Source organism: Cyanidioschyzon merolae, chromosome 16 (genome assembly GCF_000091205.1).
Source record: "Cyanidioschyzon merolae strain 10D DNA, chromosome 16, complete genome".
NCBI lineage: Eukaryota > Rhodophyta > Bangiophyceae > Cyanidiales > Cyanidiaceae > Cyanidioschyzon > Cyanidioschyzon merolae.
In genome coordinates, this window is record NC_010142.1 from 748,581 (window position 1) to 764,401 (window position 15,821).

At 55.5% G+C, this 15,821-nt stretch overlaps 3 protein-coding genes and 1 non-coding gene across 4 annotated transcripts, besides 1 other annotated feature; 3 read left to right on the plus strand and 1 right to left on the minus strand.

The window, feature by feature from the left end:
• Nucleotides 1–93: 93 nt before the first annotated feature.
• On the plus strand, nt 94–5,460 carry CYME_CMP300C (probable pullulanase; the record flags this gene model as incomplete). The annotated part of the gene is made up of 1 exon (XM_005537877.1): nt 94–5,460. The coding sequence occupies one exon, from the start codon at nt 94–96 to the stop codon at nt 5,458–5,460; it is 5,367 nt and encodes a 1,788-aa protein (XP_005537934.1).
• Nucleotides 788–4,072: a sequence feature (possible transcribed region).
• A 1,261-nt stretch (nt 5,461–6,721) lies between the features above and the next one.
• Nucleotides 6,722–7,042, minus strand: CYME_CMP301C (mitochondrial ribosomal protein L36 precursor; the record flags this gene model as incomplete). Its single annotated transcript, XM_005537878.1, has 1 exon — nt 6,722–7,042. The coding sequence occupies one exon, from the start codon at nt 7,040–7,042 to the stop codon at nt 6,722–6,724; it is 321 nt and encodes a 106-aa protein (XP_005537935.1).
• A 436-nt stretch (nt 7,043–7,478) lies between these two features.
• Nucleotides 7,479–8,928, plus strand: CYME_CMP302T. Its single transcript, XR_002461534.1, has one exon. It is a non-coding gene; the product is annotated as a hypothetical transcript (transcript).
• Nucleotides 8,929–11,427: 2,499 nt separating this feature from the next.
• CYME_CMP303C (similar to cell division control protein cdc45) lies at nt 11,428–13,422 on the plus strand (the record flags this gene model as incomplete). Its single annotated transcript, XM_005537879.1, has 1 exon — nt 11,428–13,422. The coding sequence occupies one exon, from the start codon at nt 11,428–11,430 to the stop codon at nt 13,420–13,422; it is 1,995 nt and encodes a 664-aa protein (XP_005537936.1).
• Between the last annotated feature and the right edge of the window lie 2,399 nt (nt 13,423–15,821).

Sequence of the window (15,821 nt, forward strand, 5' to 3'; positions counted from 1 at the left end):
CAACGCTTCGTGGCTGCCACCAGACGACTTGATCTTCCTTCACTGGGGTATTCATATCACCAACATAGGCATTTCCAAGCCTCATTTTGTTGGATGGAGGCGTGCACGCTCCTGATCTACTATCACCGACCGGACAGCTGCTACGATGACTGGAAACTCTGGGTCTGGGAAAACGCCGGCCCAGAGGCTTCTGATGCGCTCTTGCCCCAGTTGGTGCAACCCGCTTTCCTTAACTGGACACAGCAGGCTGCCTCTAGCCTAGAGGAACGTGGAATGCATTTCTCGCGGCAACCAGTTCCAACGGCACTGGCCGTACCCGGATCGAAAGGAGCCGCATCGAACTGGGCTCCGAGAGGAAGCCCAGTCGATCACTGGTATGGACGCTTGTTCCGGGTGGATGTACCCCACACGTCACGACAGCAGCGCGTACTAGGTGTTCTCCCGGTAAAGGCACGCGAGCCGTACCAGGAGTTCGAGGCGAAAGACGCAGGCGGCGATCGCTTGTTGCACCTATCGAGTGCACAGGTCGGCGACCCGTCCCTACCGCGGATTTTCTATCTACACCAGGATCTGGCTGATGTCGCCGATAATCCTGCTGTGTTTGGCCTCAGCGAAGATGTCGCGCACATCTACGTGCGGCGTGTACCAAGTCAGCGGCGAACTTGTAGCCTCGGTTTGCGGTTGCGATGGACATCGGTACAGGGGAATGTTACGGAGCGCGTGGTGTCTCCGGACTGCGGCTGTTCGCCTTATGGATGCCTTGCTCCCTGGTCGGCTGCATTCGGACAGCGTTTTACGTTGCCGCGATTCCTCTTTCAGTATTGGATGACCGCTGCCTTGAGCCTGGAACTGGTTACCGGAAACAGCACCGTGATGCTCACTGTCGGAGAAACGGAGGGCAGCGCTGGAGCCGGCCTTACATGGCCTTCGCCTCTGACGACGGCGAGTGAATGCCCCCGTGCGTATTTTGCCGTGGAGGATAGCCCAGGCTTGTTCACAAGCGTGGAGTCCGTAACAATGCTGGGTGAGGCGGGTACGCCCCGCTTCCTGCGGATCGGTATCCACGGTCTGGATGCCCCGTTCCCCGTAGCTATATTCGATGATGCGCTCACCAGTTTTGCAGAGATTCCAGCTGATGCCTTTCGGGACGGCTGGTCGCTCTACATCCTGGATCGCCAGGCCTATGGTCGAAGTAGAAGACTCGGTCTCGCCGTCGTTGATCCGCTACTCGATGAACCGCTGCCAACGCCCCAGTTCTGGCTGGAACCGGAGCCTGCCATGGAATGCGCTGTAGCATTCGAGTACGCAGAGGGTTCGCTTCGACTGTCTCCGGCCTCTTTCTGGACGCTATTCAGCCAGCGACGGTCTGTCGACGAGCACCAAAGCACTCGCCCTGGCTATGCGCGAGGCGCCACCCTCGCTTGTAGAGAAAACGTTCTCCGCTCGCTCACGGACACGCTTGGGCTCTGCTCCTCAGAGGTCCATTGTTTCCGCGGCATCGAGCAGACTCACTGGGCGTTGTGCCGGTTGCCGACGTCACCGCCAATGGAGCAACTATCCGTTGGACAAGCGTCCAGCATGCTTGCTGTACTGCACTCGGAGCAGGGTGCCTCGAATAGAGGCCTCCATCTGTTTGCACCGCGTTGGGGAGCACCGTACTTCTTCCCCGCGGAGCAGAGCGTCTTCTACGTGTGGTATCGGCGCTATAGTCGGGATCACTGGCTGCAGTGGCGCCTTTGGATCCTGACCAATAACGTGCCCCGGTATTCGAGCCCTGTGATTAGCTGGGAGCACGCTACGGATCGAGCGCTTTTCGTGGCCCTGGTACCGCCTGCTATCCAAGGCACAGCGGTTGCGTTGTTGCTCTCCCGAGACGACCAGCTGCCGCCGTCGATTGCCGAGCACCTCGAAGCGTCTGTGGAAGAGGTCTTCGATCCAAGCGCCCTCAACTGGGACCTGCAACGGATCTGGTACCCGAACGCTGCGGAGCGAGAGGTTTTCCTCTTCCAGGGCAGAGAGCAGGTGTTTCACCAGGCAGACCTTGTCGATGTTGAACCGCGCTGGTTGCAGGAGCAGTATCTAGAGGTTGCATATCTCCGGCCGCGCGGTGACTACGAGGCGTGGCATCTCTGGCTCTGGGATGCTGACTTTGCCGCCTCTACTGGCAGAGAAGTAGCCTCTGCGGCGAGAGCACCCATCGACGAGCAGCATCCGCATGTTGAAGCGCTCATCTTTCGGATCGATCGTGGCTGGTTTGGACCCGCCAAGCGACTCGGTTTTCTTGCCAAGAAACGAGGTGAGCATGGGGTTTGGGCTGATCGAGATGGTCCCGATCGCTTCTGGACGCTGAGTCCGCAGACCACGCGCGTATGCTTCCTGCAGGGTCGTGAAGAGCTCGCGTTGTCCATTGAGGACTTTGTGCTCGAAGTGACGCCGTTCTTTGAAGATGATCTTCTGGAGCTGTGTTTCCCGTTTCCGCCGTGGTGGAAGCATTCGGCCTCTGTGACAGCCGCAGCCGAGCGAGACGGAAGCGCCCTCGTGACAACACCCAGGCTGGATGCTGTTGCGAGAGACGCACCCAGAGGCGATGCACCACCCGAGGAGCACTTTTTGTGGCATGGCAGGGCGCCGACGCGCGAACCGCGGGTCTATCGTCGTACAGCTCCGGGCGCTCCGAACCGAATACTTGGCGACGACGTCGACGTCAACGACGACGACGACGACATCATTGAGGCACTCGAACTGACCCTCTATTGGCAGGCACTGCCTAACAGACCCGATGGTGGACATGGAGCGAGCGCTGTTTCGCATGAGCTGTGCGTTCGGAGTACGCACCAAGCGTCGCTGCTAGCCATAACAGCTGACGATGCTGCTGGTGTAACGTCAGCGGTGCTTAGCGCCAGCGAGTGCACTGCTTCTGCCATGCAGAAGAATCCTGCTGATCCCTGGCGTTCGGATACCACAACAGGACGCAGCGTCTCTGCGTCCGCCTCAGCGAGCATCGAGTCAGGAACAACACAATACGCGCTACCTCATATTGTTCGCATGCGCTCGTGCTCGGACCCTTTGAAGCTGCAGTTTCAGCTGGATCGCACCTTGGATGAGGACTTTCCAGTCGAAGAGGTGATGGTGCACCTGAAGGGGTTCTCGCCTTCGCGCGGTGCTTGGCGGCGCTACGAAAACGTCGACGACTACTACTACAGCGGAGCTCTCGGCTGGCACTACACCAAGAGCGCTACAACGTTTCGAGTGTTTGCTCCGACTGCCGACCTTGTGGTGCTCTGCCTCTATCGAGAACCGGTTGGAACGGTCGGTCGACAAGCGTTCCCCATGCGACGCATTCCTCAGGGTGTTTGGAAGATCGTTGTTCATGGCGACTTGCAGGGCCTCTACTACACCTACCTCGCCGAGGGCGTCAACAAGCGGCTCTTCCCCGGAGTAGAGGTCATTGATCCGTATTCGCGTTGTAATACTGCCCACAACGGACGAGGACTCATCTTCGGTGAGGATCACACGGAGGTCGCGGATCGACCCTGTATCCCGCCCGAGCATACCATCATCTACGAGGTTCACCTGCGGGACTTTACCATAGACGAGTGCTCGGGTGTTCCGGAGAAGTTGCGCGGCAAGTATCTGGGTCTTGCTCAGCAGGGGACGCAACTCCCGGAGCACTGGGTCCGCAGTCGCATTGTATCCTCAGCAGGTCGAGCGGCGCTCTTCTTGCGAGATCGCGCGACACCAGACGCTTTCGAAGAAGACGTATGCCCGTCAACTGTTGAAGAGGACGTCTATACCGCACCGGTGCTCACGGAGGTTGCCGCCCAGGTTGACTGGACAGATCGCAGCACGTGCCTGGACCACGTGCGTTTCCTTGGCGTGAATGCACTCCAGATCATGCCAGTCCAAGACTTTGATAATGATGAATCGAATCCGCTGGAGTATCGCTGGGGATACATGCCGGTGCACTTCTTCTCGCCCGACGGCTGGTACGCCTCGTGTACCAGCGACGCGAGCCGGGTGCGCGAACTCAAGCAGTTGATCGATACCCTGCATCGTGCTGGTCTGAAAGTGATTCTGGATATGGTTCTGAATCACACCGCGGAGGACCCGAACGAGTTCAACCTCGAGGCGCGCTTCTCGTTCAACGGCCTCGCACCGCGCTACTACTACCGCTTCTGGCCGGACGGCTCCTGGGGCGTCTCCGAGGCCTGCTACGCCAACGGCAGCGGTTGCGGTAATGAGTTTCGTTCCGAGTCACCGATGGGTCGCAAGTTTATCCTCGACATGCTGTGGTACTGGGCCACCGAATACAAAGTCGACGGGTTCCGGTTCGACCTCATGGGTCTCATGGATCGAGAAACGCTGCGCATTGCTGCAGCCAAACTGCACGCGCTGGACCCGAACATTCTGGTATACGGGGAGCCCTGGAGCGCCGGGGAGACCCCCATAATCATCACTGGAAAAGGTGCGCAGCGACACTTGGGGTTTGGTGTCTTCAACGACACGTTTCGGAATGCGTTACGCGGAAGCAACCAGGGCATCGAAGAGAATTTCCTGCTCGACGGTGGATGTATCGAAGCTGTGAAGCAGGGCATTCTCGGCAGTATCGATGATTTCGCTGCGTCGCCGCTGGAAGTCATCAATTACGTGGAATGTCATGACAATAGGACCTTGTGGGATCACCTCTGGTACGTGATTCGGGAGCGCGCAGACGCGAACATTACCTACACTGCCGCCGATGTCTTGCGCGTCTGCAAACTCGCTGCCGTCATCCTGCTTACAAGCCAGGGTATACCGTTTCTGCATAGTGGTCAGGAGATGGCGCGAAGCAAGTTTGGTGTAGAAAACTCGTATCAGAGCGGTGACGATATTAACCGCCTGCGATGGGAGCGCAAAATCGACTTTTACGGACTCGTCGTTTACGTGCGTGGACTCGTGCAGTTACGACGAGCTCGCCCCGATATTTTTTCCATGAGCGACGCTCAGCAAGTTCGCCGATGTATCGCATTCTACGAAGCACTCGGTTTGCCCGTTCCCGAGCGTTGCCTCGCTTATCGGATAATAGCGGATGCTGGCCAATCCGAGACGAACGCTATCGAAGACGACCCCTGGCGGTGTGTTGCGCTGCTCTTCAATCCGACACCGGTTGCGCAGGTGTTTCCCCTGCCACCCGAGGCAAAGGATGAGCTCATGACGGTTATTGTGAACGATCTGGAGGCACCTCGGGATGCTGGTGCGTCGCTCGGGGAGTACCACATCGGTTGGGCGTCTGTCCCCGGACGCAGTGCAATGGTGCTGCGACTCTGCACCGAATCGGAGCGGGAGCGAGCGCTTATCGAGACTCGATTGAACGCCATCAGTGAGCCGTATTCGAGTACAACAGATCTTCCTGGTCTGTATTCGTCGTATGCCACCCCAGGGGGCTCGAAGACATCTTCACCGGCGCCAGTGGCGGAGTGAGATGAGAACGAGTTGTCGGCGTTTGCGGAGCTTGCGTTTTGCGCAGGTGCGACGCGCACTTGTCGAGACGCGTCTCCACGGTCGACGCTGTGTGTGCGGGGAGTATTGCGCATGCTGGTGCGGTGACGGAGTTTCATGGCGCGTCTGGAGCGATTCTCTGGGTTATGGACCGGACATCTTGCGCGATGCGACAGATGATCATCATGATGATCGTGATAGTGGTGCATGTTCCAGGTCACCCTAAAGATTCACTAGGAAGGGCGTCGTGTCGGAGCGCGTGTCTCCGAGAACGCGTCGAACCCAGCAGAATGATACTGGGATGACGTACGCGTACACACTGAATCGCCAACGACTCCACCACGCTCGCCAGCTACTTGCCAGAGACCATGGTGAGGCCCATGATTTCCGGGTGGAACGCGCTCCGAACGACGCGTCTTGGGCGAATGACGTCATACACTGGAGCGCTGGAAGGCTGCATGAGCAGCGGCTGCTGATCAACAGGCACGCCCATCGAATGCAGCACGAACGGTTCTTGACGTTTTCTCGCTGCCGAATAAGGTTGGTATGCTGGCGCAAACAACTTTCAGTCTGGTCTCTTTGCTATTTGGATGTCGCGGAATCCGCATATGGAAATCATGCAAACGCCAGGTACTCAGTGGATGTCGCTGTATCCGAACTTCTAGGGTCCTCAAGGGCTCGCGCCTCTGCCCGTGCGTTTGGATGGCTTCTCGAGCAGCAACAAGTATCCCTGGGATAATACGGACATGCCGATGCCACTCGTCGCCAATTCCCTGGCGCTTCCGACTCTTCCAGTAGACACCTGTCCACCACGTGCTCGGCAGGACTGGAGACTGAATCGAGTCGGTCTAAAGCACACAACCTCGGCGCCAGTCGACGGGTGCTTTGAGCTTCCCAGAGCGCCCGTATGGCACTGTTTCCAGAGTGCATTCCGAATTCTCACTCGTTTCGACAACGTGACGCGGTTGCACCTCGAGTCAGGGTTGCGTGGCGGGTGCCGGCGACCCCACTATTCGCCGAACCGACAGCAGAAGCGCGAGCGCGTTGCCCGCTTTGATCCGACGCAAGTCACGAAAAGCAGAGCGGACGTGAACGGTTCCAGTCCGTGCGAGCGAGTACAAAATGCTGGTTTGGTTGCGTGCTTCCCAGCGCCCGCATGAAACCACGCCGAGTTGCTTGCGCTTGTGGTCTTCCGGTCATCAAGACCGCCTCGTTTTGCTGGAGGCTGTAGGTAAGTGCTCATTCAAGTCTTCGCAAACGGCGGGTTCTGGCAGTGCATTGACCCCCGCGGCGGCATCGTCCGGCCAAGGCCTTGTCGTTGTTTGTGACGAGGTTCCTTATCGCACAGGACGTAGATCCGCTTACCGCGTCGAACGATACGACATGATTCACAGACGCGACGCACGGATGATCGTACCTTGAAGTAGCGCACAAACTGCCAAACCGTTGCAAGTTGCGTATGGTTGGTTTCTCGGAATGTGCTGGTGGTCCCACTGGCGATTCCCGTGGAGGTGGCGAAGCGTCGCCAGACTGCGGGTACACGTGAAACAACAGAGCTCCACATGCGCCCCGCTGCAAGCTTCGTTGCCCGTTCTGGGTCCGAAACGGTCACTCAGTGTCTGTCGGACAGAGAAGGTCAACAGACGAAAAGCTGTAGAACGTGTTTTGTCGCCAGAGCGGGTACTGCTCCTTGCTGGACGCGTCTCGCGTAGCACAGCGTTTCGCACGCCTTGGAGCGTCAGTGCTTGCGCGCGATCACAGGGCGCGTCCGCGGACGGAAAGATGCGCTGATGAAGGTATCACGAATCATTCTTGTTCAAGATGGTTCATAAATGTATATAAATAGATCAACAGGGAACACTGGGATGCGAAGCACAATGCAAAGGAACATTATATACAAATATGAATCTATCTATATAAAATGATCGATTCGGGACAACAAGTCGGAAATGCTGCTCGCGCGCACCGAAACCGCACCGCGTTCGCGTGTTCGGTACAGCGTCGATGCGAGCGCTTGGTACACAGACACGCAGGAACTGGGCGTTGTTGTTCGCCGTGGGCGATTCCCTTCAAAAGCTTGATAGTTTTCGCTTGGACTTCAGTTACTAGTGATCAGAACGATGCAAGCGTTGAGGGCTTGCCGCGGCTTTGGACGCTGGAGCACTGGCGCCACGACAGCGCCGCAGCGCTGTCCGCGACGTTCGTTTGCTAGCCACGGTTCGGACGCGGACTACAACGAACCAACTGGCAGGCTCTTTCCTGAGTGCTATGATGAGAATGGTGTGAAGCAGAGACAAGGTTGGGAGACGGTTACATATGCTACATATGGTTTGACGTTCGTACTTTTGGTGTTTGGGCTGAGCAACAAACCCGAGTCTAGAACGCTGCAGCGCGAGCGGAGGAAACCCTGAGGAGCAGCGGCACTGGCTGTCACGCTGTACGAAACTCGCGGAGAAACTGTCCAGCAACCCATGTCCGACTCGAGTGGTGGTGCTGCTGTCTCTTCTGGACTTGGTGTTGTCTGGCGTGTTGTCACTGGGGCAGGCGGCTCTGCTCAAGAGCATGGTTCAAGCTATCTCGTTCCTGGTGCTGGTTCACAGGCGTCGTGGTCAGCATACCATGTCGGTAATACGTCATTGTTATAGCAGCTGGACGACGTATGCGTCTAGCACTGAGCACCGCACAGACCGGAGTTCATCGATGACGTGCGTGAATGTGTTTGAGAGATCGTTTATCGGGGCAGACGACGAAATAGCCCCCGACACGCTGCCATACTGTGTCAGGCATTTCATCGCTCATATCCGCACACAGGTGCACGCGTCTTTGGCGACATGAACGTAGCCATACGTTCAATACCTGTTACGAACCGATGCGATCATGACCCAGTTTGGTATGCCGGGTCAGTGCGGAGGTATGTGCATTGTGTAGACACGAGACGGACACAGGCCTTGGGAACAGTACCAGCCGACGCACCATGATGCTGGCCCTTCATTGATCGACGACGAACAAGCACAAACCATTGAGCACGGTGCGTTCCTTCGGCTCTGGAAGCTATGGGCATCTGAGGGCAAACGAGGGGCCTGCAACGAGTCTACCCTGCGCATCGTTCACCTTGAAACCTAGGCTCCGGCATCCAAGAGTCGCGCACCTACGATACGCAGGCGTTCAACGTCGCCGCATGAGCGCGTCGCGTTTGCCGCTTCATCGACCAACGTGCCGCCGACGTCATAGGATCGATGTGCCGGCAGCGGGCAGTTTCCACGCATCTATCGCGTCTACCGGGAGGCTACAAAAAAAAGCCACCCGCCAATGTTGCTGCTGCGCATGCTGCCTGCGGTTTATTCACAGGCAACAGATCCGTTTATCCCATGCGTCTTCGAATACCTCCGAATGTGTGGGCATCACGTCCAACGCACCGACCCTACACGATAAAGCATGCCGCTGCCCAGAAGTCGTCACTCTTTGCCTGATGGAGGTTGCACGAATCCATGCAGGGATCTTAGAACACTCGACGTGCATCATCATCCAGATATGCGAACCCTAGTACGTTTCATCAGCTCAAAGCTCCACCGAGCATTACCCCAGCGTTCCCTGCAAAGGTCTCTCTTCGCTCAAAAATGAGCCCCTGCGTGCCGTGCCTGCCTCAACCGCTTACCACAGCACTGAGCACACCGGTGCAGACGCAGCACGCAGACAGAACGTCTTCACAGAACCAGTGAACGTACCAGCTCGACGACACCCGCTGCCCTATGGCGTGCCGCAGGTTCCCCGTTCGTCTCTTTTGCAGCGTTCTTGACGCCTCTGCGAGCACCCCTCGAGTTGCGCACGGCACCGGTACTGATTTATCATGAAAAAATCGAACGCAACACGATCAATTGCATTCAGCACTGAGGTCTATCATGAAAAAATCGAACGCAACACGATCAATTGCATTCAGCACTGAGGTCTATCATGAAAAAATCGAACGCAACACGATCGATTGTATTCGGCACTGAGGTCGATCATGAAAAAATCGAACGCAACACGATCGATTGTATTCGGCACTCAGGTCTATCATGGAAAAATCGAACGCAACACGATCGATTGCATTCGGCGGTGAGGTCTATCTTGAAAAAATCGAACGCAACACGATCGATTGTATTCGGCACTGAGGTCTATCATGAAAAAATCGAACGCAACACGATCGATTGTATTCGGCACTGAGGTCTATCATGAAAAAATCGAACGCAACACGATCGATTGTATTCGGCACTGAGGTCTATCATGAAAAAATCGAACGCAACACGATCGATTGTATTCGGCACTGAGGTCTATCATGGAAAAATCGAACGCAACACGATCGATTGTATTCGGCACTGAGGTCTATCATGAAAATCGAACGCAACACGATCGATTGCATTCGGCGGTGAGGTCTATCATGGAAAAATCGAACGCAACACGATCGATTGCATTCGGCACTGAGGTCTATCATGAAAAAATCGAACGCAACACGATCGATTGTATTCGGCACTGAGGTCTATCATGGAAAAATCGAACGCAACACGATCGATTGCATTCGGCACTGAGGTCTATCATGGAAAAATCGAACGCAACACGATCGATTGCATTCGGCACTGAGGTCTATCATGGAAAAATCGAACGCAACACGATCGATTGCATTCGGCACTGAGGTCTATCATGGAAAAATCGAACGCAACACGATCGATTGTATTCGGCACTGAGGTCTATCATGGAAAAATCGAACGCAACACGATCGATTGCATTCGGCACTGAGGTCTATCATGGAAAAATCGAACGCAACACGATCGATTGCATTCGGCACTGAGGTCTATCATGGAAAAATCGAACGCAACACGATCGATTGCATTCGGCACTGAGGTCTATCATGGAAAAATCGAACGCAACACGATCGATTGCATTCGGCACTGAGGTCTATCATGGAAAAATCGAACGCAACACGATCGATTGCATTCGGCACTGAGGTCTATCATGAAAAAATCGAACGCAACACGATCGATTGCATTCGGCACTGAGGTCTATCATGGAAAAATCGAACGCAACACGATCGATTGTATTCGGCACTGAGGTCTATCATGAAAATCGAACGCAACACGATCGATTGTATTCGGCACTGAGGTCTATCATGAAAAAATCGAACGCAACACGATCGATTGTATTCGGCACTGAGGTCTATCATGGAAAAATCGAACGCAACACGATCGATTGTATTCGGCACTGAGGTCTATCATGGAAAAATCGAACGCAACACGATCGATTGCATTCGGCACTGAGGTCTATCATGAAAAAATCGAACGCAACACGATCGATTGCATTCGGCACTGAGGTCTATCATGGAAAAATCGAACGCAACACGATCGATTGTATTCGGCACTGAGGTCTATCATGAAAAAATCGAACGCAACAAGATCGATTGCATTCGGCGGTGAGGTCTATCATGAAAAAATCGAACGCAACACGATCGATTGTATTCGGCACTCAGGTCTATCATGGAAAAATCGAACGCAACACGATCGATTGCATTCGGCGGTGAGGTCTATCATAGAAAAATCGAACGCAACACGATCGATTGCATTCGGCACTGAGGTCTATCATGGAAAAATCGAACGCAACACGATCGATTGTATTCGGCACTGAGGCGCGATGGCGCGCGCGCAGCCAAATCCCCGCCCCGCAGTGAGTCGCTGCAGCGCTCCGTTCATCATCGGATAAGGCGGGATGCGCTTCTCCTTGGGCGGTGCCAGTAGGGAGGCCACGGACGCAGCCAGTGTACGCGGGTTGTACTTGGGTATTCGTTTGTTCGGTTGTGTGTGTGTGTTCGTGTTCAATCGACTGATCGTTCGATCATACCTGGACGGAGGTACTAGCTTGTTGTGGAGTAAGTTTTTGAGCACTGTCTGAAGAGGTGCGTGGTCCAGTCAGGTCTATGCTATGCTTTTACGTCTATCGCAAGTTGACGCTGTCTGGCCGGTGGTGCGATCAGGGCGTGCGCGGGCGCTCTTGGACACGGTAGCTCAGCAGGATGCGATAGTCGATGCGTTGCTGTGGCCACAGCAACTTTCAGAGAGCACTCTGCAACGTCGTGGAAAGCGAACTGTAGCGCCGGCGCACCCGAGCGACGGGCTGCAAGCTGGACGGCGGCAGGTTTCGTCGCAGGCTGCAATGTGTTTCCTGGTGGCGCCAAGCGTAGACGCGCTGGCTGCAACTCGTACGCTAACGCTGCTGCTCCAAGCCGAGTCTATACCCTATCACATATATCCCATCCACGATTACCGCGAACTGGAAAACTTGCAGTGCGGTGGGCGCTCGGTTTTGGGATCGATGGACGTGCAGGACACCTCGCCGTTGCGGGCAATTGTTTGTGTGAACTGCGGTGCGGGTGTCGATATTGCCGCTCTGCTTCGTCTTCCTGAGGACAGCGATCTGCCCGTTCTTGTCATCGACTCGCATCGTCCGTATCATTTGCGCAATCTGCAGAGCGCCCATGTGATCCTCCTGCATGATTCGGACGTTTTTGAGGTGCAGTTGCCGCCGAGCGGCGCAGAAGATGCCCTGGGGCAGATCCTGCCCATGGACCCGGAGGCGCACGTTGATGACGCCACATCCAGCGACTTGGACACTGACGCAGATACGTCCCCACAGGACGCAAGGAACCGGCGACGTCGGCGCAGGGGCTTCGGATCGGGCATCCAGCGCGCTGTCCAGCGTTATTACCGACGAACGGAGCGAGCCGCGAGCGCTGCAGGTGTAGCGTACGCGCTTGCTGCGAACCTGAACCGTGCAGATCTGGACACCTTATGGTACTGGATCCTTGCTGTTACGGAGCAGTTTTTTGATCGCCAAGCGAGCGATACGGCATGTTACGAGCAAATTGTACGCTGTATCCGGGAGGAATGGAAACGCATCATTTCTCGATTATCAACCGATGATGATAACGGTGATGGACAGAAAGACGCGCTGGCACCTCTCGAGCCGTCGACTGAGTTCTCTCTGGAACTGCTTCGCCACTGGACTCTTTACGATAGTCTTATTCATTCGACGTGGCTGGCAAGTCGGGTTCAACGCTGGCGTCAGGAAGCCGAACGAAGTATCAGCGAGATTCTCGCCCTGCTAGGCATTCCGCTGCGCGAGAGCAAACAGCGATGGACGCATCTCGCTGCTGAACTCAAGGATAGGGTACGAGAGCGTCTTATTCCAGTGTTATGCACCTATTTTACTCGTCGCGAGTCTGATGCGGGGCGAGTACGCACAAACAGCCGATGTCGACGTTCGGCTATTGCGAATACTTTGTGTTATGAATCCTTCGTGCGACGTTTTGGTGCACATCGCGGGCAAACGGTGTCGGCCGCTGATGTTGTGCTGGCGGCAGGTGCTCTTCTCGATCGGGGCCATTTCTGGCGAGCATACGCTCTTTTGCAATGTCGACATATCGACGACATGGTACCAGCATTTGAGCTTGCGAAGCGAAGCCAGCGCCTCTTGCTCGAAGCGGCTGTAAGCGTGCTGGAACGCCGTGCCTACACTCGCGGACGTCATGCCTGGTGCGCAATGCTGGACGGACCGCCCCTGCTCGCCGCGAAGATAGAACGCAAGCTCCATCTTCAAAGACGCCTAGCGCTCGCTTTAGGAGACTGGTTTTATGGCACAAAACGCCATCCGAAACCGCTCTGGCTGATTGTAGACAGTCCACAGAGTGAGCACGCAACGGTCACACTGGTAACACCTCAGCGCTCTGCAAGCGAGGACGCGGTGAGCGCCACTTGTGCTGAATGCGATCTGCGTGCCTACGCACAGACTTCAGCGACAGCAGCTACTTTACTGGCGCCTGCGTTTCATGGTTGCGAACCTGTCCAGGCTTCGCTCGGGTCAGGCTCGGTGCCGGACCTGAAGGACCTCCTCACACGCGGGCTCTCCGCACGGCGATGAGCGAGTGTCGCTTATCTCGCTAACTGCATCCGATGAAGACGGCACACTGCCCCGCGCGCTATGTTCATGTTAAGCAAATTTTTCCGAAAGTTTCCCAGGTGTGCAAGCTTGATAATTTGTATGAAGCAATGAGTACGTTTCCAGTCGTACATCGATTTAGGATTGTGCATCGGTGTTGTGGAGTGCTTTTTCAGAATATTTTGCGGGCGGCATTCGTTCGTCATGAGAATGAAGATGATTCGTGACGCCCACCGCCTACGATTCCTGGAGTAACCGATAGGGCCGTCCAACGCACAGGTACAAGCCTCCACTCTTCTGCTTTCCCAAAGAGCAGTATACCCAGGTCACGCATGCTTCACGTTTTCGATACGTCTCTGTGGAGCGATACTTCATGGGTGAAGCAAGTTGCGCCGCTGCATGAGCAGCTCGAAGAAAGTCTTGTTCATCGTCATCCGTTGACGACTTGGTCACCCGCTCATGCCGAACGTTCACTGAACATCGCACCTCAAGCAATCGACTCGGATCGAAACGCAAATCCTTTTCTCTTTGCGAGCATCGGTGAGCCTGCATGCCACTGCAGCATGATGCCAGCTCGAGTGCTATACTCGCAGCGGCTCCCGTGTATCGTGTTTGCGTGGAACATCGTTTTAGAGTTTATTCACCGCAGCGATCACTTGACATGGGGATTGCGTCAGCGCTCTATACGAAGCGAGCGTAGGCAGATTGAACGTTCTCGATTTCATCTGCAGCCTGGAATTTTCTTCCGATTCTTGCTCTACCTTGGAAAAGATTGCGTTCCGCTGATCCCCTTCTCTTCCGGATAATATCATCGAACACAGGGTGGTTCATCCTCTGTTCTCCAGCTTATCTTCCGTGATTCAATACCATGGAGAACGTTTGCGGTACCGTGGACAACAAATTTAGCGAAGCAAATGCACGTTTCGATGCACCGGAACCTGCTCGATGCTTAGTGGTGCTCGACGCTTTGGGCACCGCGACTGCGTCCACCGGGGCTCTTCGGAGCTTGTTCTACGAAATTCGTTGAGGTTTGCGGATCTCATATTTCCATCGAGTCATGAAACAAAGAGATGAACGAGCCACAAAGAATGAGTATGGATAGCTTGCTCATCTATGGCGGCACATAGCCCATGCACACCTGGCATGCTACGGATCCTACAGTTTACCCGCAACGCAGATGCCCTAAAGCGTTTCGAAAAGAGGTGCGCAGCTTTCGCTGAGAACGTCGCCATTGTCAGACGGAACGCCTGGCTGCGAGAAGCCCATCGCTTTTCTCTGACGCTACGATAGTGAAGCGATCGCCTATGAGATACGAACGCTTGCGAGAACATAGACCTCGTGTAGACACATATGCACTTGTTCGAAGGATGCCCCAGCAACGCGCTTGCCGCTATCCATGTTCGCGTACCCTGCTCCAAGCATAGATCGTTGCAGGAGCCAACGCGTCGCCACACCGTGTACCACGGAGGTCGTCTCAGGGATCCTGATGCACAACGACCGTTACCAGCGTCGTTGTAGAGAAAGCGCAGCTCAGGCGCCGATGCACCACACTGCTGGTAGAGGTTTCCTCTGGAACGTATGAACCCAACCCATGGACCAAGAACTGTGATCGTTCGCATATACCATCAGGCGGTCTTGTTCGCGTTTCGGCAGCTAGTGGAGGTGCACCCGTCTTGGGCACGAAGTGTCGTCATTGTACACGAGGCCGCGCATGGCAAGTACGCCTGCAGAAGCTCCGCGTGAGCCATAGGGCATGCTGTCCCGCGTTTTTTACTCTGTCTGCTGGCACCATGCTGGGCTGCCTCGGCAGACACAGTCCGCGGATACAGATCTGGAGAATTCGCACTTGCAGATGAGTCTGTTCTGAGCGCCGGCACAGCGCGTTCTAGTTTACGATTCCCGTAGAAAGGAGGCGGTTGTGGGTGTCCCAACGAGCTGTCCGCCAGAGCGCCAGCGATCCGCAGTATTCGTTCATAGGCTTCCTGGACCTGCAGCACACACACACACACACACACGTGTCTCGTCGCTGGGATCGATATGCGCTTTGCACGAGCACCTGCGCAAATCACCTGGCGCGCTACAAGTTCGCCAATGCGTTGCGGTTGCCTGCTCTGTCACAAGGCGGGATGCCATACATGGACGCACCTAGTGCATGCACGTCGTTCATGGTTCCTGGGTCAGCGTATTCGACCAGTACCCGTGCAGAAACCTGGAATCCGAGCAGATGTCGCATCTCAGGCAAGCTCCTGCAAAAGAGCATGCCATCAGTACCTCTGGATACGTACGGATCACGATCTGTCTCTTGACAATCGCAGTCGACACGTCTGAATATGCAGAGCTGCGCTTTCGGGCATTGCGAGGCAGTCTCTCGCCAGTTGACA